The sequence below is a fragment of the Phoxinus phoxinus genome (assembly GCF_949152265.1).
Source record: "Phoxinus phoxinus genome assembly, chromosome: 22".
Lineage (NCBI taxonomy): Eukaryota > Metazoa > Chordata > Actinopteri > Cypriniformes > Leuciscidae > Phoxinus > Phoxinus phoxinus.
Genome location: NC_136897.1, coordinates 11,344,203 through 11,371,732, shown reverse-complemented (window position 1 = coordinate 11,371,732; position 27,530 = coordinate 11,344,203). Strand labels below are relative to the sequence as shown.

Here is a 27,530-nt window from a genome sequence, read left to right as displayed (position 1 = left end):
GTCTGTTCTCATGAATAATACAGAGAAACTGATGACATAAAAGAGTACTCTCCAGCCACTCCAGCCAATAACCACTTTGAATTATCCAATAGGCCTATTTTCGTGATGTTGGTTCAACTTTGCTTTTTAAACCAGAAGAACAAAATAGCTCAGAAAAACAAAGAAAAAATAACCACTTTTCTCTTAATAATAAACATAAGTGTTGACTTTCGATTCATCGAAGACTCCTGAAAAAAAGGCATCACGGTTTCACAACTTTTTTAACATGGATAATAATAAGAAATGTTATACTTGAGTCAAATCTGTCACGGTTGGTAGCTGTTTAAATCGTAAGATGCAGGAGTAGGAACAAAACCAAACTAAGGGTATGTTTACACGTCAACGATGCTCTAAAAACGGAAACGTTTTTCCTTCACGTTTTTCGCATACAGATCACAACGTTGTCAAAATGATCCCCGTTCACACACGGATCTGCGAAAATGACTAAAAGCGCTGTATTATGCTGCTACCAGAGCTGCTTTTTCCAAAAGCATCATAAGCCTAAATTGACAGTTGAACAATTGCCACCAATGGTCTCTACGATCACCTTAGGCTCACGATGCTTTTCATTTGCCGATGAAACACTTTGCAAAGAAACACTACACGCCTATAGACTGAAAATTGTAATATGTCACAATATTACTCTTTTTACTGTATTTTTTATTAAATAAGTGCAGCCTTGTTGAGCATACATTTTACCAAAACAAAAATTTTGAACAGTAGATTGAGACACTTATAGGGGGGAACAGACAAGCACTAAAAATCACACCAGCTATTTAAAAAGTGATTGCAAAAACACATTATTAAAGTAAAATTAAGTTATATATTTAAAATTGATACGTATTATAGTGCTTGTAGTGTGACTAACTGAAAAGAGCAACTTAACTGAGTAGTTGAGTTTTAGCTTCCCCATTACTGGCTCTTACATAACATTACAAGACAACTTGGATACGCTGTTGACAGCTATTAAAGCGTTAAGCTTGTAAAGGAAATCTAATCAGCTGGCGAATGGGGCGTGCTGACCGGACCTGCTCTGAGATCCTGCTGTTGTTTGTGCTAGCTGTGGCAGATAAGCATGTGACAGGAGGAAAATCAACCAGACACATGACCCTCATTTTACAGATGACTGAGCTTCCACTGCACAGAATCTGCAGCTGTATAGATGGGATTTTTTTTTTAAGAGAGAGAGAAAAGTCTTTCCCAGAAGAGACCTTACGGTTCTGTGAGAATTACATTATTATGTCATTCTATGCCTGACAACACTGACCTACTAACCCTGAACCCAGCACTGAGCTCAATTTGTTGGGAACGGTTTCTTTTTATGAAGGATTTTTTTTGTCTTCTGTTTGTGAAACTAACTAACTTTTCTTGCTTCTTACCCAATTTGGGTATCTATATCTGCATTTGTAAATCATTTATAGACTTGATTCCACTCAAATGTGTAAACATTAGCTAAATTCGGAGTAGCATATTAGCATAGCAATTATTGTCGTTCAGTAGTATTTATATTCTGAATTCAGCCTGTTTGTTTGAGCATCCCACCAGTCTGACAAAATATTGGCTCAGCCAATGTTGGGCTGTTCACTCCAAGATGAATGTCTGGAGCGAAAATGTGACGCGACAAACATCTTACCATTTTTTACGATCGCTATGACAGTTTTTTCAGATCGCTATGACAGTTTTTTCAATACATTTAACAATTTTCCTAAACTCTTAACGCACCAACACACCTAAAACACACAATTGGCAAAACGGTTAATTTCATGCTCAAAATCACACACTGTAAACTAAACTCCAAAACTAATTTTCAAAATACAATAATACACTAACGCAATACACTATGTCTAACAAAACACTGCAAACATGTTTCAAAATCAAATAATTATTCAAAATACTAACACATGTTCTCTTCCAACAGGAACATTTAGTCAATCATAACACAATGAAAAAAAAACACTAACATCAGCTGAAATTACAGAAACGGCATTATTTTATGTGTCAGGTCTGCCCTTATACAATAGACAGTATATTGTATTGATCATAGATTGTGTTTTGCACTGTAGTTTCTTTTGAAGCCTCTCTACATTTTTGTTTTGTTGGGTTTAGTAAATGCATGCATTTTTTTTCTTTTGCTGCAGAAATTCAATACAAAAAAAATGAATGACCATCTCAGAGTAGCTTTATGTACAGTTTATGAAAAAAAAGAAGAAAAAAGACAGAGACAGAATTCCTGCAGGAAAGACTTTATTTGCAAAAGGACATTACTGCAAAATATACCTCTCCCTTATCCTGGTCCTTGGCCCCACTCCTCTCCCTTGTCCTGGGGCCTCATTTATAACCGTTGCGTACGCACAAAACAGGCCCTGAAAGAGGCGTACGCCATTTCCGACGCATAAGTTGTGATTTATAAAAACAAACTTGACGGGAAAATGTGCGCACCTGCACACGCAAACTCTGACCCATGCGTACGAACGTTTTGGAGACGGAGCAGTTTGGCGACACCGATGGTGAGCTGGAGTTAAATGTCTTTTTGGTCACTTTTAGACAGAAAATCGAAATAAAATTATACATTTACAGAAATATAATACAAATATAATTTAATTTACCAAGCCTATCACTTGAAGCAAATATCCACACCTGAAATGTCCGCGCCAGCGAGCGCGTTGGGCCGTTTTGTGAAACTGACGCATAGCCTATATAATGGCAGATGAAGTAAAACTGTAAATCTTCATTATGAGTCCTAATCATAAATAGGCTACAGTGCATGTTCACAATAACATGTTTTATTTCTGATATAAACTTTTAGATTAAATATGCCATTCTAATTTTCTAATAAATAGAGTTAAACACTTAAACTACATGACATTTACTGAAAAGTAAAAAAAAATAAAAAAAAAATATATATATATATATATATATATATATATATATATATTCAATAAATAGCCTATAAATATTTGTTGTGGATGCAATGCTTTTGAACACTTTTCCTTTGGCATGCTGTGTTTTAATGTTTTAACTACAGAGATAATTGCTTATCATGATAATAGCAGATTGTGCAAACATAATGCACAACAAGGTCTATCTGTTTCCATTAAAAAATATAAATCAATGAAAAAGACTATTTGGCCAGTGGAAAAGATTGAGAAAAACTTTCTCTGAAATGTATTTAACACTATTTGATTTATTTATTCAAAAACAAGGCAAGGCACATCCGTATTTCATATTTTCCTAATCTCTTGTACCGTTAAACATGTTATCACGTGGATGAATAATCATATGCAAATGATATGCAGATGAGGATATGCATAGTAAAACTAGGCGTTGTAAGCTCCATATATGGTTATTTTGGGGAGGAGACGCATGTGCGCACAATCTTCCGCTGAGTGGGATTTATAAAGTGAATCCTGCGCAGGTTCTGGCGTACGCACGGTTTTATAAGTCTGAATATTTTTTTGCGCACGCCATTTTTGGCTTTTGGGCGCACGTATACTTTTAGTAAGGATCCTACGCACAGTTTTATAAATGAGGCCCCTGGTCCTTGCCCCACTCCTCTCCCTTGTCCTGGTTCTTGCCCCACTCCTCTCCCTTGTCCTGGTCCTTGCCCCACTCCTCTCCCTTGTCCTGGTTCTTGCCCCACTCCTCTCCCTTGTCCTGGTCCTTGCCCCACTCCTCTCCCTTGTCCTGGTCCTTGCCCCACTCCTCTCCCTTGTCCTGGTTCTTGCCCAAGGACCAGGACAGGGGAGAGGAGTGGGGCAAGGACCAGGACAAGGGAGAGGAGTGCGGCAAGGACCAGGACAAGGGATATGGTCATGCGATTGAAAGAACCTAAACACCTGAGTGTGCTTCCTAGATGGGAATCATTTGTGATTTATATATTTGCATAACTTCAATAAGCCGTTTCTCAGTAGCAATGGAATAAAATACAGGGAATATATTTGTTTCAATTCACAATATGAACAGCTGTTCACTTTGACTTTAGCCTATATAAGTTATGTTTAGAACATGATGTTATCTGTTCTGACATACAGTGTGAAAGCATTTGTAAATTTGGCAGTAAAATTACATTGTTTTGGTATTGGTTGAGCTTGTGTGTAAAAGAAGTTCAAGCATTTTAAATTTGTGTTAACTGTATGCATTTTTTGTCAAAGCGACAAGAAATGTGTTAATTGTATAGCCTACAAAGACGGATGTTGTACTAACCATGTTAAGAGTTTAGGAAACTTGTTAAATGTATTGAAAAAACTGTCATAGCGATTGTAAAAAAACTGTAATTAAACTACAACTCTGTTATGGCGCTTTTCCATTACCAGTACCGGCTCAACTCAACTCGTCTCGACTCGCCTCGTCTTGGCTCGGCTCGCTTTTCGCTCCGTTTTCCATTGCAGATAGTACCTCCACAATAGTACCTGGTCGTCATAGCGACGCGACACACACCCGCTACCCACACACACAGGACAATGGAGGAAATCGAGTGTATGCTGTTTTACATACAGTAATATTAGTAATGGGTATATCACGCAATCTCTGGCCAAACTATTTTAAAATGCCGGGGTTATTCAGGATACTCGGTCTGGCGCGTGCAATAATGATGCAGTGAATAGTGACGATTCTCTCTGACCAATCAGTAGTCTGCCGTGTGTCACGTCACACCTCGCCGAAGGTGATACGAAAAAAAGTACCTGAAAGCAGGTACCGTTACAACTTTTACACAGTGGAAAACCAAACAAAGGCGAGTCGAGTCGAGCCGATACTGTGTAGTGGAAAAGCGCCATTATACTCATGATCAGACTATTTCGCTAATTGACAAACAAAGAATCAGAAAATGTGAAAATAAGACAGAATTTTTGTGTCAAACATTTGTGTTGGTGTGAACAGGCCTTTAGGCATGGGGCTAATTGTTCAAACAAATTATGCTAGTCAAGGGGAGTGTTTGGGAAACCTGTATGAAAACAGTCATTGGAATACAGGTGAATACAGGGAAAATTAATTTATTTCAGTAATTCAACTTAAAATGTGAAACTAATATATTATATATAGACTCATTACATGCAAAGTGAGATATTTCAAGCCTTTATTTGTTATAATTTTGATGATTATGGCTTACAGCTATGAAAACCTTTTTACAATATTCTAATTTTGAATTTGGGGTTTTCATAAGCTGTAAACCATAATATGCTTACAGAATATAAATCTGCCATATAGGAAAAGTAATTCTATCATGCTATTCCCAATTTAGCCATTACTTTCGCACTTCATTTGTGCTTCAAGTGACATGAATTATTTTCTTCAGTATTGGTTGCAAATGATACGTAACAGTTGAAAGCAAAGAAAAACACGAATTTTACGCAATATCTAGTCAAAATTGACTAAAATGTTGAAAACACTTCTGTCATCTGTCATCTGCCAGTCTGGTACAATAATCTCAAATTGGCGAATTATTTTGCATAACACAACAACTATAGTTTGCTTGCAGTGCACCTGGCTTCATTGAATATAATGGGTGTTTGTTAGTTTCGTGAGTATGACTTATTTATGATGAGAGGCTATTATTTCAAGATTTCAAAAATCAAAGAGGAACATTAAATATTTGTGTCCATATAGATCTGTTTAGTTGTTTTGCTTAATGCTGGAGTGTGTTATCAGGTGGCTGGAGAACTGCAGTGTTTTGTGCAGTGTATCATCAGTCTGTCTGGATGTGGATGCGAAATTTGCTGAGTAATCATTTCTGATCAATGCAGAAGTCATGCCGAACTGACACACACACACACACACACACGCACACACACACACACAAATACACACAAATATCCCCATTAAAATACCTTATTGTCACGTTTTGAGTTAATCTTTGTTCTGTTTTTTTGTTCTGGTAATGTCTGTTTCGAGGTCAGCTTTCTAGTTTGTTAATCATTTCTGTCTTCATCTGTTCCCTGCCTGTTCGTCTCCATGGTTTCTGATTGATTTGAGTATTCTGTTCAGATGTGTCTTGTTTATTATCTCCTTAGCTCATTTGTTTTCGTGTAGCCTATTTAAGCCCTCAGTTTTTTCCTGTCTTGTTCTGCATTGTTTCAGTTGTATGTGCTATTTTTAGTTGTATATTATCCTAGATTTTCTCCTGTTTGGTATGTAGAGTATCATATTAAAATTCTTCTTGAGTTTCACATTTATCGTGCGTTTTATTACACCCACCTAACCATGACACTTACCAATTTTAGATTTGTTCCATGAGGAAAGGAAGGCATTTTAAATTTTATGTAAAAAATGTCAATGGTTTGACACAATTTTAGGGTGTTGTTGGTGGTTACCAGGGTGTTCTGAATGGCTGTTAGCATGTTGCTGTTGATTTGCTAGGATTTTCTGGGAGTGTTGCCAGGTAGGTCTGGGTAGTTGTTTTCTTGTCCAAATCAAAAGATCTCTCTCAATCGTGGCACGATTTGGGGAAAAACGCTAGTTGTGATTTTTCTTATAAATATTGCGATTAAAAAAATCCATGTTTACTGTGGTTTGTAGAGCTGCACAATTTGGATGAAATTTTGTGATGTATGTTAAAATCGGCATGAAATCAAAATTGACCCTATTTACTTTGTTAGCGGATATTACTAGTCTTGTGGTGAACAATTAATCCGTGCAAGTTAATACACGGAAAAAAATTGTTTGCCGAAGTTATCTTTAATCAAAGTCTGAAAAGTTACTTCCGGGTCTGGAATGGTTCTTTTTTCTGATGACGTAGCCATGAGAACTTGGGTTGGTTATACGCTTAACCACTCCCCTCAAACCGTTACTCTGCTATGGGCGAGAGATGGAGAGGAGGAGCGCTGAAGTAAAACCCTGCCTTCTGTTCAATATTCCCTTTCACTCGGAAATGCGTCACAACACTTGAGAAGTCGTTTGCAACTTCCGGTTCACGCAGACTTTAATATGGCTACAAAACAATAATATAATATAATGCCCCTAAACTTTTTCTTTTGTTAAGTGCTTCTCATTACAAGTTGGTGAAGATGGTTGTCTTGTTACCAAATGCACATTAAATCGATCCAAACTTTTGCATTTACTGCAAACCAAGCCACTCTGAGATGCTGCAAACATCAGATAATGGACCGCTCATGTGTAAGAATACAGCGCCGTGCTTCTCTGAAGCATGCATCGCATATATTTATCTAATTAAATCACAGGCTTTGATGGCATATCCTATGATGCCAGTTTTTGCCAACTCATTCAGTTTCAGTTAGTTCAATAGTACACTGTACTGAGAACAGTCTATTGGACATATCCGACATGCTGAGAACTGTCTGCCATAAAGGGAGGGGGGGTGTAGGCTATGTTTCTAATGTCTTTTGCTATAAAGTATAATAAATAAAACATATTAGAAATATAACAGTTTTCCGATGCCAGTAGTTCTCTAGTCAACAGCAGTACACTGATAGCAGTTCTCTCTCGAGTCAAGGATCGATTAGTGGTTACAACATTTCTCGAGTCACTAGTACACTGAACTGAGGAAACAGTTCAGACTCCGACATCTCCGCGAAGAACCAATGGGCTGCTGATATGAGCATGCAAAAACTAGCAGTTGACTTGAATGAGGGGGCGAAATGGTTTATAAAGAGGTGAGGTGAGTTGATTAAGACTATTCACTTCATGCTTTAGACATAAAACATGTTGTTTTTCACATCATTATTTAATAACATAATTGCATACGTGACATTTTTGCATGATTGCGTATATTAAATCGTTTTTCTGAACCGGTTCATTAGAACTAACTGTCCAAAAGCACCAGTTTGTGGAAAAGAATTGGACTTCCCATTACTAGGAATTTTCCACCTGTTTTAACAACTGCCAGAACGGTATCTCCAATGATATAATAATGATGGTTTGGATATTGAGATTTAGATATAAATTCACTATATTATAATAGTTCAGATAAAACGCAAAGTTTTATACATCATCCTACCAGTCATATTGCCTTCCAAAATGTTTGCATAATCACCTAGTGTTGGTGTATGGTTCCCAGGTTCAGCATCATGCACTAACTCCACTCTTTTGCTGCTGTCATCCGTTCAGTTCCTCTGCCAGGCTGTTTGTACAGGTGTTGTGTTTTACTCGTGGGGGGGATGGGAATGCGAATGTGGTGGGTCGGAGAACAACCTTCACATTCTTCTTTTCCCTGATGGCTTAGGAGCCTCCGCCACAGCTGTGTCCTTCAGCAGACGGGGCTGACAGCAGGGGTCCATCTTACTGTTTGGAAGACCTTTTAGCGAATGAACAAGGAAATGTGTGTGTGTTGACAATAAATGAGGGAGTGAGTTGAATGAGGATGTTCCTGATCGGAAAACCGATTTCATTTGTAAAAACTTCACACTGCCATTTGTCTACAGCAATCTCTCCCGCATGAGGATGCGGTCAACGTTAGCACTGTTCTTCAGCCAGTTTATGCTCTTCATGGAAACAATTGTACAAACATTACAAAGGAATTTTTGCAGTTTCACTCCAATGCTGAATATTTTCTTATCTTGCGCAATCAAACTCAGCATTCCCTTCTTGCATTGTGGGAAAGCACCATTTTAAGCTGCATCTTGGCAGTCTGTATTTTTTTTCTATCTATCTATCTATCTATCTATCTATCTATCTATCTATCTATCTATCTATCTATCTATCTATCTATCTATCTATCTATCTATCTATCTATCTATCTATCTATCTCATATACAGTATATATACAATATACCTGTGTGAAGGCGGAAACGATGCAATTTTACTTCTGAATTCACCAAAATAGCTAAGAGAGTCAAATTACCAACAGGATGCAAATCTGTCCTCTGTTTGGGACCATTGTTGTATCTACCAGACTAATATATTCTCTCTGTCTTTCAGGATGTCAGAATCAGGCTCACAGCAGGAACGGCTCCAAGCTATTGCAGTAAGTCCGATTCTCACACACCACGCTCCCGTGGCAGTCCTAATAAACCCACCTACTGAACCCATTTCACAAATCTGAAACTGGGTCAGAGATTTTTTACATACAGTATGTGGCTTAAAAACAATTTGTCTGCCTGTGTCTAAAATGCCATTAAAGGCACAATATGTAAGATTTTTTGAATAAAATATCCCAAAAACCACTAAAACTATGTTATATATTTTGTTGACTTGTGTACATACATTTATTCAAAAGTTTCCCAACAATGTTTAAATCCAGAGAAATCAGCTATGTTAACCAGTGTAATGGCCCGTGTCGTTACGTCACCTTTCAATGACGTCACATCTGCGTTACCCCCGATTTCTAGTTTTACTTCTGTAGAAACCATTGAAACACTTAAGATGCTTTAATTTTATGGATTTTATAAGACTTGTGAGCAAATTTTTGGATAGTTTTATCGACAGACAACTAATCATTGTTAAATAGCTAAATACGGTTACTCTTGTTTGGATCTCTTGTTTTCTTGATGTACCGCGAGTAACATGCGTTTGTACCAAACATGTACCATGCCTCTGAGACAGCACTATTTTGTTGCTAACACAGCAAAATCAGAAAGAGCTTTATTTATAGCAACAGTAATACAGGACTTTCTCCACCATACAATATATTTTAAAATTTACTGCATGCCATTTAGCAACATAAATCATCCAGCTTTATTAATATGATAATATCGATCTAGCTTACTGCGGTGTGCAGCAAGTGTCTCATACCAGCCACAGAGAGAACGTGCAGAGTAACGTTATAACACAACTTCAAACACACTCACACGTATTTTTAGTATGATTGTTTTGACGAAGTAAAACAGCGCTGCGTTACCCCACATTTTTTATTTGTCTGATAAAGTGATCTGTATGAGTAGTAATTCAGCACTTGCAGCTCTTTTATTAGAACAAAATAAAATAATGTAAATTTAAGTGATCATAACTGTAACAAAGTAAAATTTCAGGGAAGTAGGTGAATGTTAAACGTAACATTAACAGTAACTTTAATCATAAAATATGCATAAACAACAAAGCAAATGGAGTGGCAGCGGCCGATAATATAATGCGGCATATAAGCATAATAAAAACAGCAATGTAAAATGTCCCAGGCTTTCGGAATCGCCCTGCTTCATAACATATGCCTGGTATGCCTTTGTTTTTGTTTTGAAAATGTGACCTAGTGATGAAATTTATATACTGTCTTTAAGTGTTGGTCCAGCACATTTGATCTCATTTAAGTACTAATTTAATCTACAAAAGTTGACGAAGAAATAAGATAAAATTAGATTTTAGCTGACAAGAGACACATTATCTCATATAGAGTTACAGTATTTGCAAAAAAATTCATAAAACATTATAATAATTAAGTGATTTCTTTAGAGAATTATGATAGCAATTTGTACTTCAATATAATAGTGGTTGAAAACTGCATTTTCCAACTGCTTGTATAACAAAAATAAAAGAACAAATCTAACAATGAAATTCAGAAAATAACAACACAGTTCCCTTCGTATTCAGATTTTGCCAGTACTTAAAACTTAAATCAGATGTCAATCAATTAGTCTGTTTTATGGTAGAATCATGTTTTAAGTCAACTTAAATATTTTATTATGATAATATAAATCTATATTTATTTATTTAATTTAATTTGTAATGTTTTGTATTCTTTTCTTAGAAATAAAGAGGACTGTAATAGTTCAATCTGTTAATCTGTTAGACTTCACACACTTCACAAGTCAAGTCACATTTATATAGTGCTTTTTACAATACAGATTGTATCAAAGCAGCTTCACAGTGATAACATGAAAATAATACAACAAAGTTTGTTTCTAGAAGAAAATTACATCATCGTCCACCTTAAGCAAGGCAGATCAATAATATTGTTGAATATTAAATGTCTCCAACTAAGCAAGCCAAAAGCCAAGGCAACAGTGGCAAGGACCCAAAACTCCATCAAGTGACAGAATGGAGAAAAACCTTGGGAGAAACCAGAAACTCAGTCCTCTGGCCAACGAACAAACAGTGTATGATTATGATTCAGGCAGCATTACAGGTCAGAAGTCAGATTGGATCAGAAGTTTAAGAATATTTATCCAGTTCCATCTGGTTGGAAGTCATCACGCCGGTATGGAAACGAGTTTGTTGAGGATCAGTGCCGAGGTCCACCATCTAATTTGGATACGGCCCGGATCCGGCTGACTTGAGGAGTAATCCTTGGAATAAACAGAAAGACTAACATTAGGGTAGATGCCATTCTTCTTATGATGTAACAAGTACAACAGATGTTATAGGAAGTGTCCCCGAGTCCGGCTGACCTAATCTATGCAGCCTAACAATCATTTAACTGATTTGAATAATAGTATAATGTTCTATATGAATGCCAGGTAAAATAGATGTGTTTTTAGTCTAGAACAGACACAAAAAAATAATATTATTATATTTACACATTCTCTATATGATGAAATCTTGGTGAAAGAGTATCTATGTGATGGGATTTATCTGACCTCAGTGATGTGAGACAGCTAGCAGACGGTCGGTTTATCCAGTCTGTCTGTTTCCTGACCTGAGCCCCAAATTGTCATGTTTGAGCTCTAAGATGTAAAATGTGCCATATTACTAGAGAGAAGTGCAGCACCATCCCATGATGGATGAATACCATCTATTTTCAACAGGGTCTGCCCCAAAAACTTTTGCAATTGTCTATGAACCCTATATTATTTTGCGGACACCAGAAAGCCAGCCATTGAGTTAGGACAGTCTACTAAGTATCTCATCACTCCGGCAAACACATGTATCTCTTCACACACATGCTCTCCCTGCTGGTTGGGGTCTCACTGTTTGATGAACACATTTGTTCTCAGCTCATTTTCTCTCACATATGAAGATTGCTAGCACTTATTATCACACATGCTCTGGTCTAAGAGCAATGGCATAGGTTTCAACAAAATATTTAATCCCTCAGAAAACCTTTTTTAGCCAACCTTAAACACCAAAAGGAAACTATTTTCACAGAACTAATGTTTTAAAACTTTCGAAGAACAGTGCAATCGCTGAGTGGTATAGAAAATGCCAGAGGAATTTGGTTGTTTGTGTATGCATGCATTTTGTTTAACAATACACCAGCGCAAAATCATATTAGTGCTTTGGATGTGAATAAACTTTATGAACTATATTTATTTATTCACAGGAAAGGAGGAAAAGACAGACAGAAATTGAGAATAAGAAAAGACAACTAGAGGATGACCGACGACAGCTTCAGCACTTCAAGGTAAGACACTGACACCTGAGGCCAACATATTTGTCATAACCGTAATTCAAAATGATAAAAATGTTCTCAGGTTATGTAACCTGGTTTCCTGAGAAGGGAATGAGATGCTGCGTCTTGGCGTTGATGCTATGGGAACGCTTCTGTGTGACCAGTGTCTGAAGTACGTGTGAAAACACGGCAATCTTGATTGGCTGACGTGAGGACAGGTGACGTAGCGTAGCACGTCAGCAAGACCATAAAACGGCCCTTACGCCACGGAATCCTCAGTATGGCGGCGTCTCGTTCCCTTCTCAAGGAACAGGGTTACATATGTAACTCGACGCTGCGTTATGGAGTTGACGCTATGGGAAAGTTAATACCTACGCCACCACACTGAGGGAAAATGCCTGCCCATCAAGGTTGTGCCACAGACATTTGTTGAGCAGAAAGACAGGACCAACCCAGAAGAACATGTGATCCTGGTATTGAATCCATGTCCAGGCTGTTAAATCTTATGATTATGTGGCTGCAGCACAAACATCTTGCAAGGATGCACCCTAGGATAGTGCCTGGGAAGATGCTACACCCCGGGTGGAATGAGGAAGCCAATGAGAAAGGCGAACTCCTAACTTAGCATTTTTGCTGGCCATACTGTCTGTAACATACAATAAAACAAAAACGATATGCTACATCACATGACCTCACGTCAACCAATCAAGAAGGGTATTTTTTCACACGTGCTTCAGACACCGGTCATGCAGAAGCATTTCCATAGTGTCAATGCCATGATGCAGCGTTGAGTTACTTCCGAAAGGTAACTTAATATTTCACCCATTAATCTGTAAAAAATGTAATAAAAAGGCAAGTCAAAGGCCTACTACATTATTAAAGATGAATTGACAGTTTCAAGCTTCATTAAACTAACCTGTCTCTTTTATAGAAGCCAATTTCTGGCACATAAGAAAACATATTAAGTCATAGTTATGAGATTTAAAAAAAGTCATAATAATGACATAAAAGTTGAAGTTATGACATAAAATGTAAAAATTATGAGATTGAGAATTATGACTTTTGTAAAATTGACTTTTTAATCTTATAATATTTTTTTTTCCATCTCAAAGTGTCATAATGTTACATTGGCCATAATCATAAGCTTTTAAGTAATAATTACAACTTTTTATATCATAAGTGAAATACTTTTGTGTCATTTTGTCTTGTCATCATTTAGTTTTTTTGTCATACACTGTAAAAAAAAATTACATCCCCAAGTCAAAATTTTCTAGTGACTGATAACATCTAAATTTTTCAATTAGTCATATTATTTCTCATTGAGCCAATGTTAACAGACTATTGCAACAATTAATTCAATTTATTTTTTACAGTGTAATTATGATTTTGATCTCACCATTTCACATTATTTATCTCTTCATTATTACTTTTTTTGCTATAATTATGATTTAACAAAGCATGTTGTGTTTTTATGTGCCAGAGAAATTTACTTCCATATTCTTTGATTTCCCTTCGTTCCATTATTATTTATGCCAGGGGTCTTCAAACTTTTTCAGGCTAAAGACCCCTTGGAGCAGGGATCCCTGTTATAAGTGCTGCATTTTTAAGATTGTCAGTCTGATGATATTAGTGTTGACTGGAGCACTGTGATTTGGTGCACTCTGGGCCAAGAACACCCCGTCAGACACAGGAAGGAGAATTTGCCATGGGGGGTGATAAGACATCCTGTTTGTGGGAAGAGGGAAATGCTTCACTCTGCTAAATATATGGCGTATTGTCTCTGTGGCCCTCAGGTCAGGTGTACATGATTGTGAACTGTTGGAAGTCTTTTTCCCCCCATTTCTGTTTATTATGTAGTTTAGAATAGGCATTTTAATGTCTTTGGATATGTTTGGAATACACTTGCTATCAAAACTACTTATTTAATGTCAGGGCTGTACAATGACACATATGTCTGTGCTATGAATACATTGACCACAGTTGCACGCGTGGGACAGTTTTGCATGTGTGTGAGACAGCTTTTTGTTTGTGTGAACTTCTGTGAAGTGAGAGTTTGTTGTTTGTTGTATTGCAGCGTTTTGCTTCCACTCATTACAGGCACACTTTTTCCCTCTCATATGCTCTGCAGCGTTCATGGTGACCCAATTAGACAGTTCATGCATAATGTGTAAATATATTTGCACAGTGAAGTAGCTACTGCTTATAGTTTATTAACACATTAAAGCGATAAATAAACATGAATTAGAAAAGGCACAGAACGCCATTAAGTGCAATTAGCTGCGAAAAAGAACTCAATGCGGGATTCGCGCACTGCCTCAAGCTTTGTTTTTCCTTTAGCCTAGCGCTGCACCTCTGTTGATCCAGCAGCCAATGAGAATTCCTTGATCAACATTTAAATAGTCTGGTTCATTGTTCTGAGTTCCTCTGAAACCCTCCACCTCCCCAGCTCCACCTGCCTAGATCTGCAACGGGATTTATGTCTATTTATGCAGCAGCAGCATGTTGAATTAGAGAAGTTGTTGTGAACCTGCTGAAATTATAGTACTAAAATGACTAAAACTGAATTAGGCTAAATATAAATATTTACATCATAATAATGACAGAAGCAAATAACAAAATTTCCTTAAAAAAAAAAAAAAAAAAAAAAAAACGAATATAAAATATTAATAAATTCTATAATAGTATAAAATAATACTATAATAACACTGCAATTTTACTGTTTCACTGTACTGTTAACATTGTCAAATAATGCTTTTTGGCATTTACTTTGGCATGAACTAATTTCACCAAAATTGGTGCTCATGTGGCATAGGTTCGAATCTGTACATTAATACAAATGCATCTTGTGTTAATCTATTTGAGACAGTCTGAGAAACTTTATTTTTAAGTGGATGCTTTTTTGTTGCATGCAATGCTTTCTTCTGCCACAATGATGTCATGTTTTTGCATTATCTTCATTTGGAGGCTGCAGATACTAATATATATGATTAATTGTGATTTAACTTGAGTATTTATTCATCTTATGTTGTAGTTAATTGGATCATCATTATTATTGACAGTCCTTCTTGTAAATATTGTGGAAGTTGAAACTAGCTGTGTTATTTCTGTGTGTGTGTGTGTGTTGAGGCTTCACAACTTTAGAGCAGCTGTGGTTGAGAGACTTTGCTGTGCTGGCCAGAGATAAGATCCAAAAACTCTCCTCATTAGCAGTTTCTATGGAGCTCCCATTCAGAGTCAGCAAAATGCAAAGGGAGAGAAAGCGAGAGAGATGAATAGCCAGTGAATAATGGGCCGCAGGTCGCAAAAGTATGGAGGGGCCTCTGAGAGTCCTGAAAACACATGCTCTCTGATATATGAGCAGGCATTTGTCAATCTAAGATAGGGGCCAAAGGGTTCTGTCCAAATACAGAACAATTCAAACCAATTGAGGTATGAAGCTATGCAGTTTTAGGCCTCTGGCCAAGTCCCGCTAAAGCCTATGTGTCTGCATGAAGTGTCATACTCATACTATGTCAGTATTTTGGCTCCAAAGCTTCCCTGTTTTGATTGGCTCTTTGGTTACTCCAGACTGATTAAAGGATGTACTGACAGGATGTTACTGATGCGGATTGGTTAGGTGTGATTTGATTAGTGGGATGGGTTAACAGGTCACATGACACATGATCGAGAGCGGTGAACTCTAATAGGCCAACAAATGTCTTTGTTTAAATCTGTTCCCTAAAAATCTGGATCCATTTACTTCCGAAAACAATGGCTCCGCCACTAAGCACATAGGCGCTTGTGCGCTTTGTCCTGTATTTTTTTATTGGTGTGTGTGTGTGTGTGTGTGTGTGTGTGTGTGTGTGTGTGTGTGTGTGTGTGTGTGTGTGTGTGTGTGTGTGTGTGTGTGTGTGTGTGTGTGTGTGTGTGTGTGTGTGTGTGTGTGTGTGTGTGTGTGTGTGTGTGTGTGTGTGTGTGTGTGGTCGATACGCTCTCCCACAGTGGGTCTCTGGGGAGTGGGAGGTGGCAGTTCAAGCTAAAATGAAAAGAAGATGAAAGAAAACAAAGAAACGAAAGAAGTAGTAAGGTAAAGAATAAAAGAGAAATAATGCTCACTGATGGCCTATACTCAAAATATGATTGAATTACTCTTTAGTCATTTAATTATTTTAAAAAAGACCAGTGCTACTTACTATATGTTCCTTGATCATATTCAGATGTTTAGTACTATTATGTACCGTAGCTGGATAAGAGGCAGAAGTTTAATTATCTGGTTACCAATTATCTCTCCTTATTATAAAAAATATGATTATATATCAACATATCTATATCTATACCAAAATCTGAACTATTGGCCCAGAAAGTAACTTAGAGAAGACAGAACCGGGTATTCATGTACTATTATGCATGAATCAAAATGTATAATGTAGTATTAGCACATAAAGAATGTTATGACTTGACAGAAAGGAAGAAGACGGCCATGTTCAAAGGTTTGATCAGTAACAGCTGGGAGAGGCAGGAATGTCCGAGGCCTGCAGAGCATTTAGCAGTTAATGCCAAGAGCCCTTTAGGGGCTGGACAGCCACCAAATAATACAACTCACTTCCATATTGCTCAGTCTTATCTATGATTTTGCTTTTTTTGACTGCCTGTCAGGTATCCATATATTGCAATAAAAGAACGAATCAACATAAATGATGCTAGGACTGCAGTATACTAAAATCAGCAAAAAGGATTGGATTTGGATTTGCATGAGCTACTGTAAAAGGTTTGCATAGCAGCAGTATTACCCCGTCCAGTCTATACTCCTGAAGTTTTGAAGGAACTGTACTTAGCTTTTTAATGGTTGCTGGAAATGGGCTGGGTACAGGACAGCCTATACACAAGTTTGTGAATGGCAAACAAATTGGCATATAGTTTAATGCTTACCAATAAGCAACCATCAGGCTTTAAGAGTCAAGAAGATGGTAAGATCAGTTTCAGAGAGTAAATCAGAGCAGTGCCTGGTTTAGTGCCAAGGCAGCTTAGTGCCAGCTCAACACTTAGATTTTAGTGCCAATTAACTGAATAATTTAGGCTCTGAGAGCAAGAGATGTGCACTATTTGGTTAGTAAAGATCTCTTCTCTCATAGGAGATCTCCAAAGGCTGGAGACAACATAATTCAAACTCTTTTGGGACATGTCACTATCATCATTGTTCAACTGATGCATGAATCACTTTTATCTATGCCTATATTTTATTATATTTTTCCCATGGAAATGTTCTATACTGTTCATCACTTTCCAAATCTAAGTCACTAAATCTTGCATTTTACCAAGTATTCTCTAAACCAACCAAGACCTGTTGTAGCACGATTGTAGCAACATTGTAACAGCAATCTGTGTTTGCATTGGTAAAGAATATATACAATAACGATTTGATCAAAATACAGTTAAACAACAGTAATATGTGAAATATTATTGCAATTTAAAGACCGTTTTCTATTTTAAAATATTTTAAAATGTAATTGATTCCTGTGATGGCAAAGCTTTTTGCCATTCAGCAGCTATTACTTTATTTCTTATTATTATCAATGTTGAAAATGTTGCTTCTTTCTGTTTTTGTGATCACTGTAACACACTCTCTTTCAAAGGTTTGTGGTAAGTCATATTTTGTAAAGACATTTATAATGTTACAAAACATTTCTATATAAAAAAAATGCTGTTCTTTTGATCTTTATAGATTAAAATTGTATCATGGTTTCCACAAAAATATTAAGCAGCAAAAAATGTTTTTAACATTGATAATAATAAGAACCATTATTAATCATTGAGCTCCAGTAATAATTAGTTGATATCGGAGCACAAAATATAAGAAATATAAGAATGAAGGGCCATGTGACACTGATAAATGGAGTAATGACTGTTGACAATTCAGCTTTGAAATCACAGAAAAGTTATTTTAAATTGTAATCTTTCAAAATATTATTGTTTTTGATTAAATAAATGTTGCCTTGTTGAGCATTGGAGACTTTTTTCCCATAACATAATTTTTTAAAATGTTTGTAATGATGACCAGTAGTGTATTTAGCTGTGTTAAAAATGGAATACAAGCATGCTGATTACTTATATACTGTATACTGCATATTATTTAAAAAAAAAAAAACAGTATACAATGTACAACATTGTTACATTGCTCTCTTGAAATACTTGATTTTGATTGGTCAGTTGCAGCAATCAATGCTCAAATATTTGTAAATGAAATGTCATAACTGACTGCTCAGAAAAATATATATACCGGTATATATTATGTTGCAGGTGAGTAAAAATGACATGTGGTGGAAATATTTGGATTAATAAAAGACAAAAAAAAAAAAAAAAAAAATCAATCAAAAAAAATCAATGAATATAAAAAATAGCAATGATTCCTTCTATATAATTTGTTACATTGTTTCACAGAAGGTTGCATTATGGGATACAGTGTTCCCCAGAGTATATTCTGTTGTATATTGCCCATTTTGACAAATGCACAAGGTCATTTGAGTATTCCTTGCTTACAGAAAATGTGCATTTTCTTGTAGTCAAAGGCACTGAGGGAAAGATGGCTGCTAGACGGTGCGCCCTCTGCAGGACCGGAGGAAGACGAGACCACAAAACAGTTGCGGGAAGACGAGGCCAAAACCAGAGGTCTTGAGGAGACCATTCTTAGGTAAACCAGTCACACCAGTGCAATAAAGAGTTGCATTTAACTATAAAAGGAGACACTTTTTATAAAAGGACTAGTAAATAGAAGTAGACGTCTGTCTCCTGCCTCTGTTTTTCAGTCCAGCTGCGGTTAGAGTCCCTAATTTGGGATCCATCAGCCTGGACTGTGTAATATGGATCTAGTGGCCAAGTTTTTTTCTTATGTGATTCGTTTCAGTTTATTTCTAATGGTGAAAAAGTGGCCATGGGTCAGAGCAGTCAGTCTAGATCTCCATTCCCTGATTAAATCTCTGCTCTGGCTGCAAGGGCTCCTGGCACAGAACTGGTATGCCAACCAGTGAATCATGCCAGTAAACAGCCAATGCCAGTAAGGCCTGGTGTGGAAGACCCTCTCATAAAGGTGTGGCGTGAAAAATCAAGATTTGTGAAAACAGATTCTAATTGCTACAAATCCTTTAACTTTGTGAAAGTGTTTTGACCTGTAACCTAAAAATGTGTTGATACATGTGTACATAATTGTAAATAACAAAGATAATAACACATTTTAATTGGTGCAGATATATAGTAAGAAAAGATTAATTGACAATGGGCCATTGAATTATTAAAAAAATAATGCACACCTTGTGTGTAGGACTACTTTCTTAAGCATTTCATCCCAAGCCTCCGTTGCTAATTCCAAAAAGTAATTTTAGAGCTAGTAAAGGAGGCTTCAGCCACTGATAGTAGTTTAATGCAGTTATGAGAGAGAGAGAGAGAGAGAGAGAGAGAGAGAGAGAGAGAGAGAGAGAGAGAGAGAGAGAGAGAGAGAGAGAGAGAGAGAGAGAGAGAGAGAGAGAGAGAGAGAGAGAGAGAGAGAGAGAGATTAAGCGTGTGTTAATTACCATAGTACTGTGCGTCTCTCAACTGTGTTCGGCAGCAGTATCTCTACTAATATCGAAATTGTACGTTTATTTTGCTCCAAGAACAGCGCCGGTATTCCCTTGCTAGTGAGAAATGTCACATGGCTTTTAATTTGTTAAACTATTTTATTGATAAAATCGTCAGAGCGGCACTGACAACATGTTTACATCGTGTGCGTTTGAGTGGAGGAACTGGAGAAAGAGAGTATGTGCTTTTCTATAATAAATACATCATAAAACATAATTTTGTGGCCAAAAAAAACATGGAAATAATTTGTTGTTTATATGGTTCTTTAAAGGTTCTTTACACTAAGTAACGGTTCTATTTAGTATCGTATCGTTCTGAAGAACCCTTTATAATATAAAGTTTATATGCTGAAATGGTTCTTTGTGTTAGTTTTGTCACGGGTATGGTGCGGATGAAGACAGGCTGAGGCCCAAAGTTCCAATTCAAACTTTTACTATAATAAAACTTAAACAAAACTGGTACAGGCAAGGGTAACACTCTCCATACACAATGACATATACAAACATTGACCGACAACTGAAGGGAGAAAGACAGGAACTTAAATACAGAGGATGACGAGGGTACAACAGGTGAAGACAATGAAGGGTGATTAACTGATTAACTAGACAGGTGATGAAAATGAACTAATGAAAATGACGACAGAGATGATGAAAACACTGAAGATGGAAAACAAACTAAAAGTCCATGATAAACAACAGAAAACACATTAACAATGTGACAGAACCCCCCCCTCCCCCCAGGCGCGTCCTCGCGCCGTAAAACATCCAAAGGGGTGGGAGGGTGGGCGCCCTGGAGGCTGATGAACAGGTGGCCGATCTGGAGCAGGAAGCCTCCAGGGCGGAGCAGGACGTGCAGGTGGCCAGGGCGGAGCAGGATGAGGGCGTGGCCATGGCGGAGCAGACGGACCCTCAGGCGTCCATGGTGGTGAGGACCCTTCGAGCGGCCACGGCGGAGACGACCCTTCGAGCGGCCACGGCGGAGACGACCCTTCGAGCGGCCACGGCGGAGACGACCCTTCGGGCGGCCACGGCGGTGAGGACCCTTCGGGCGGCCACGGCGGTGAGGACCCTTCGGGCGGCCACGGCGGTGAGGACCCTTCGGGCGGCCACGGCGGTGAGGACCCTTCGGGCGGCCACGGCGGTGAGGACCCTTCGGGCGGCCACGGCGGTGAGGACCCTTCGGGCGGCCATGGCGGTGAGGACCCTTCGGGCGGCCATGGCGGTGAGGACCCTTCGGGCGGCCATGGCGGTGAGGACCCTTCGGGCGGCCATGGCGGTGAGGACCCTTCGGGCGGCCATGGCGGTGAGGACCCTTCGGGCGGCCATGGCGGTGAGGACCCTTCGGGCGGCCATGGCGGTGAGGACCCTTCGGGCGGCCATGGCGGTGAGGACCCTTCGGGCGGCCATGGCGGTGAGGACCCTTCGGGCGGCCATGGCGGTGAGGACCCTTCGGGCGGCCATGGCGGTGAGGACCCTTCGGGCGGCCATGGCGGTGAGGACCCTTCGGGCGGCCATGGCGGTGAGGACCCTTCGGGCGGCCATGGCGGTGAGGACCCTTCGGGCGGCCATGGCGGTGAGGACCCTTCGGGCGGCCATGGCGGTGAGGACCCTTCGGGCGGCCATGGCGGTGAGGACCCTTCGGGCGGCCATGGCGGTGAGGACCCTTCGGGCGGCCATGGCGGTGAGGACCCTTCGGGCGGCCATGGCGGTGAGGACCCTTCGGGCGGCCATGGCGGTGAGGACCCTTCGGGCGGCCATGGCGGTGAGGACCCTTCGGGCGGCCATGGCGGTGAGGACCCTTCGGGCGGCCATGGCGGTGAGGACCCTTCGGGCGGCCATGGCGGTGAGGACCCTTCGGGCGGCCATGGCGGTGAGGACCCTTCGGGCGGCCATGGCGGTGAGGACCCTTCGGGCGGCCATGGCGGTGAGGACCCTTCGGGCGGCCATGGCGGTGAGGACCCTTCGGGCGGCCATGGCGACCGTGTCGGAAGGGCCTCCACGATCCCCTCAGAGGACTTATTGCCCCCCCCCAAAATTTTCTTGGGGAGGTCAGCACTGGACTGGACCCGCGGCGAAGAGGACTCTGAGCTGACCGGGGCCAGCGGCGAAGGCGGTCCTGGGCTGGACGGGACCAGCGGCGAAGGCTCTGGGCTGAACGGGACCAGTGGCGAAGGCCCTGGGCTGGACGGGACCAGCGGTGCAGGAAGCTCTGGGCTGGACGGGACCAGCGGTGCAGGAAGCTCTGGGCTGGACGGGACCAGCGGTGCAGGAAGCTCTGGGCTGGACGGGACCAGCGGTGCAGGAAGCTCTGGGCTGGACGGGACCAGCGGTGCAGGAAGCTCTGGGCTGGACGGGACCAGCGGTGCAGGAAGCTCTGGGCTGGACGGGACCAGCGGTGCAGGAAGCTCTGGGCTGGACGGGACCAGCGGTGCAGGAAGCTCTGGGCTGGACGGGACCAGCGGTGCAGGAAGCTCTGGGCTGGACGGGACCAGCGGTGCAGGAAGCTCTGGGCTGGACGGGACCAGCGGTGCAGGAAGCTCTGGGCTGGACGGGACCAGCGGTGCAGGAAGCTCAGGGCTGGACGGGACCAGCGGTGCAGGAAGCTCTGGGCTGGACGGGACCAGCGGTGCAGGAAGCTCTGGGCTGGACGGGACCAGCGGTGCAGGAAGCTCTGGGCTGGACGGGACCAGCGATGCAGGAAGCTCTGTGCTGGGCAGCGATAAGGGCTCTGTGCTGGGCAGCGATGAGGGCTCTGTGCTGGGCAGCGATGAGGGCTCAGTGCTGGGCAGCGATGAGGGCTCAGTGCTGGGCAGCGACGAGGGCTCTGGCGCAGGGTCAGCGGGCTCAAGATCTGGCTGGACGCGAAGATCTGGCTGGACGCGAAGATCTGGCTGGATGTCTCCCACAGTGAGTGAGGAACCACACACCCAAAGAGCTCTGTCCATAAACTCAATAAAAGGTCTATCTAAGTCCCTGAGCAGCAATATCTGGGCTAGAGGATCATCAAGTCCTCTCCAGAACCGTTGCTTCAAAAACTCCCCCTCCCAGTAAACATCCTGATGAAGATGAAGGTAAACTTCCACCAACTCCTCCAATGAACTCCCATTCTGATTGAACAGAAATGCCTCCATAGCGTTTTTGGTCGGTCAATCTGTCACGGGTATGGTGCGGATGAAGACAGGCTGAGGCCCAAAGTTCCAATTCAAACTTTTACTATAATAAAACTTAAACAAAACTGGTACAGGCAAGGGTAACACTCTCCATACACAATGACATATACAAACATTGACCGACAACTGAAGGGAGAAAGACAGGAACTTAAATACAGAGGATGACGAGGGTACAACAGGTGAAGACAATGAAGGGTGATTAACTGATTAACTAGACAGGTGATGAAAATGAACTAATGAAAATGACGACAGAGATGATGAAAACACTGAAGATGGAAAACAAACTAAAAGTCCATGATAAACAACAGAAAACACATTAACAATGTGACAAGTTTAGGGTTCTTTATTCCCGCCTTTTTGTTTTTCAAATCTGTAACTGTCAAAGCCTCCTCATTACTGATTTTCTGGAGCTCAGCTATACAAACTACACAGACTGTCACACACTCTCAACAGGTAAATTATTTCTTTCTTAAAATGTCTATAAATTATAACTTAAAAAAATTGTAACAATCATTTCCTAACAGTCATGTCTTTTTCTCTTTTAGTTTAACAGAACGTATAACTTAAGTGAGCAGCTCTGTTCAGTTAAGGACACTCATCTTCTCTTCTCCACAAAGTAAGTAACAGAGATATGGAATTTATGATCCATATTGTTTGATTTTTATTATTATTATAATTTTGTGCCTGAACATACCCAGTCACAAAAAAAACACTAAAGCTATACCATGACTTCATTTCACTTTTTCCTTTTAACATAGTAAAGGCCTCATTCTGTCAATTTTTGCTCATTTTAGCCTTCTTGAACATAATTGTTTTTACATAATCAAATGGAAGAGACACAATGTAACTCTAAACTCAATGTTTATTTCAGATGCTGTCCCGTACTATGGTAACCTCAACATCTTGAGAGAGAAACTGCTCAGAGTACACAAACAATGAAGGACGTAAAGACATCGTATGGACTGTGAAGATATTTCACTGGAACTTGGTCTTCAATACATCTATCGCGTTCAATGTCAATTGTTAAAAATAAAAGTACATGAACAAGAACATGCTGTTTTTTTGTTTTTTTAAATGTAAAACCCACATAAAGGCAACAAGATATAAGACCAGACAGATAGAGGGTAATTATAAATATAAAAATAATATTAAATATAGCTGCAAGCAGCAATCACCGGGGCCAAGCGCAAGCAAGACGACAAGACATGCCAAAGTGGCTGGGAGTGAGAGACCAACTGCAGCAAGGAGCAATTGAAGACATTTAAAGATGAATTTTGGCAAAATGGTTGAAAAATCACATACATTAACTAAAAATAAGATTATCACTTTCGACCAATAGGTGGCGCAATTACGAAACTGATGTGATGTGGTCAGAGTGAAGTGACAATGACACATACAAAGTTTGGTGTCAATATGTCAAGGCATTGCAGATATAAAGCCTGAATAGTCATTTTGGCATCATGCCTAAACTTTGTATCTGCGGTATACGAAAACGGTTTTGTCTATCGACACGAGTCTGGAGATGACACGATCCGATTTTGGTGAAAATCGGACGTTCGGTCTAGGAGGAGTTCGAAAAAGTAGGTTTTAAAAGAAAATAAAGATGGCGGAATGGAAGTTTTGGTATTGGTAAGCAAAATTGGTATCTATGTTTTCAGCATAACCCAAGGAATCTATTGAGATCAGTGTCATTACTAAAGGCAAATTGATTCAAAAGTTATTAGCATTTTTGGAAATTTAATTATAACTTTTGACCAAAAGGTGGCTCTGTCTCATAATCTTTTGAGTACCTTTAGGGCCTTGTACTGATGACCCATACTGAGTTTCATAACGATACGTTCATACGTTCGTAAAATACAGCATTTTAGCACATAATTCAAAATGGCCGACAGCCAAAATGGCCGATATGGGAAAATTGGATATCAGTCAACTCAGTATGACGCCCTGAATCTAACGAGATTTTTGGACAAACCGTTCTGAAGTTATAAGCAAAAACATAAGTTCTTCATATCTCCGGACCAGTAGGTGGCGCTGCGCCGAAACGCAGCATGTAGCCTCACGTCATGCTTGTGATGACATGTACCAAATTTGGTCTGAATCCGATAAAGCGTTGTGGAGATACAGCCTTACGTCTGTTTTCGCAAGCGCTACGTAAAATTTATTTGCGCGGTATTCGAGAACGGTTATTCGAATCAACTTGATTTCCATAACTTTTTGTCGTCATGGTCTGGAGATGATCTGGTTAAATTTTCGTGAAATTCGGAGCAACGGCCTAGGAGGAGTTCGAAAAAGTAGGTTTTTCGGAAAATTCTAAATGGCGGGAAAACTATTATGACGGAAAATCGAATTCGAATTGTCGTGAGCTCAGGAATGAAGTTTGTTTCTAGCCCTTGCGGTTCAAAAGTTATTAGCATTGAACATGATTGGTTTTGGTGGGCTGTATGAAAAGGGTGATACGGAAACATGTAATTTGTTTAAGATCAGCCTGGAACAACTTTAGCCATGCTTTCTCTGAAAATAATTGCACACCTTAAAATGTTTGTCAACCAATCAGATTCAACCATTGAACAGCCCTGTAATATAAAATGAACATTATTAATTGAAGAATCAACTACGTGTTTCCTTGCCTAAAGAAAAACCCATACCCATTCCGAAACCTCATCTTGCAACGCAAAAATAAGCTATTTTCTTTGAATGTGCAAGACTTTTGATTCTTTAGCTGCTACGTATAGGTAAATAGCTAGAAGAATAACAAAGTGCTGTAAAAAGTAAAACTATTTTGCACTACAAAGCAGTGTGTTTATAATTCTGATACTAAATTCAAATAATGTGATGTCAAATAGCATAGTTTGAAATATCAAGCAGCATAACAGGCAATGTTACGTTAAAAATAAGATGGGTTGGTTATATAAAAATAATATACCGGCACTTAATAACCATCTTTTATTTCCCTCTGTCTCTCCCTGTATTGACCCCAGACTGGAAAGAGAGCTGGAAGAGCTAGAGACAGGTTTGTCTGCAACATCCACCAAAGAGAACCTGTCAGACGCAGTACAGGAAGTCAACACCATGACAGTAGAGAAAATGGTGAGTTCTGACCAGCAACTCTTTCTAACCCATAAACCGGGCAGCAGGAGATACCAAGGCTTCTATTGAAGCATGACACACAATAGGGGGCCGTCTCATGTCTGGCTACACAAAGGCCATCTTGATTAAGAGCATCACTGCTTAAAGTGCAGAAATCTGTCTCGCTCAAGCAGCATGCTCGAAACATTCCCAACTGACTGACTTTTGCACTCACTGGAAATGCATTCAGAGGGAATTCCATAGCAACGGCAGACACGCTGCTATAACACATTATTTTCTCTGATTGGACTTTTCTGTTGTGGTCAATATCCTCTAAAGAACATCATGTGTCACTGTCACAGTGCATGTTGACCTCTAGTGCTTACAGTTTATGTGTTAATTTGAATACATTTCCAAAGACGTCTTCAGATAAACGTGCTTTTTACGCATGTCGGAATTACTGTTAAGAATTAAGAAACGACAACTTAAGAGTTGTTCAAGGCCAAATGATCAGTTTCTATAGAAACCCTTAGAATGACAAAAATAGATCCACATACTGTAGCTTTGTCGTTGATGACAGCAAAAACACTTATTTGCTAATCATCTCTACAATTTCTTGCAAAAATGAAGCACATTAAATATGCATTGAGCTAGCTGACTGCCTTGAACGGTTGAGGCAGCTGCCATTTTTGTTCTTATAAATGACAGAGAATGAGAGAAGTCAGAGCTTTCAAAACTTTCTGACTTAAACTGAATGTTTTTTTGTTTTTTTCAGTTGGAGTGTGTATTAAATGGGTAGATGTTTAAAAGCTAAAATTCCTTAAAACACTTTGACTAGTTATATACTTACAAATGTTTATTTAACAATGCCCAATGAATAGAGTATACAGTATACATATCACATTAACATTTTTTCTTTTTTTTCTTAAAGTAATAAATTCCCACATGTCTCAAATTATGTATTGTGTTAAATAGCATTCTGTGCTGGAAATGATGGTGATTGAAATGATAAACATTTTTAGTATTACATGACTGACTCTTTTGTCTTATTATGGCTGCTTTTATAGCTAGCATTTTATGTGTATGCACAATTACATATTATGTGATAGCTTGATTGGAAAATATAATCAGCTTACAGGTTATACAGTGTTTAGCTTGATTTTTCTTTTTCATCACACATTACATATCTCATATTTCACCTCAAGCTTGATCTAGTCTTTACTGACATTGTTGTCTCGAGTCATTGGTAAACAAATAGACTAACTAAAAATATTAGGTGGAAATGACACCTCAGCAAGTTAACGGGGCATTCATAATTTTCACTCAATAAATGGTTTATACTTATTTCACAGTTTTTACTATAGTTTTAAACAAAATAATTCATATTTTTAGGATAAATATTCACATTTTAAGATATTACACCGCAGAAAGATGTATGTATCTATCTTATTCAGG

At 39.4% G+C, this 27,530-nt stretch overlaps 1 protein-coding gene across 3 annotated transcripts in view; it reads left to right on the top strand.

Moving 5' to 3' along the window:
• Positions 1 to 27,530, top strand: part of palm1a (paralemmin 1a) — a 63,571-nt gene that overhangs the window by 23,081 nt on the left and 12,960 nt on the right. For all 3 annotated transcript variants that reach the window (XM_079598473.1, XM_079598475.1, XM_079598474.1), the window contains exons 2-5: positions 8,911 to 8,956; positions 12,182 to 12,262; positions 18,790 to 18,917; positions 25,988 to 26,096. In XM_079598473.1, the coding sequence (XP_079454599.1) occupies positions 8,911 to 8,956; positions 12,182 to 12,262; positions 18,790 to 18,917; positions 25,988 to 26,096 (364 nt within the window). The remainder of the gene's footprint in view (positions 1 to 8,910; positions 8,957 to 12,181; positions 12,263 to 18,789; positions 18,918 to 25,987; positions 26,097 to 27,530) is intronic.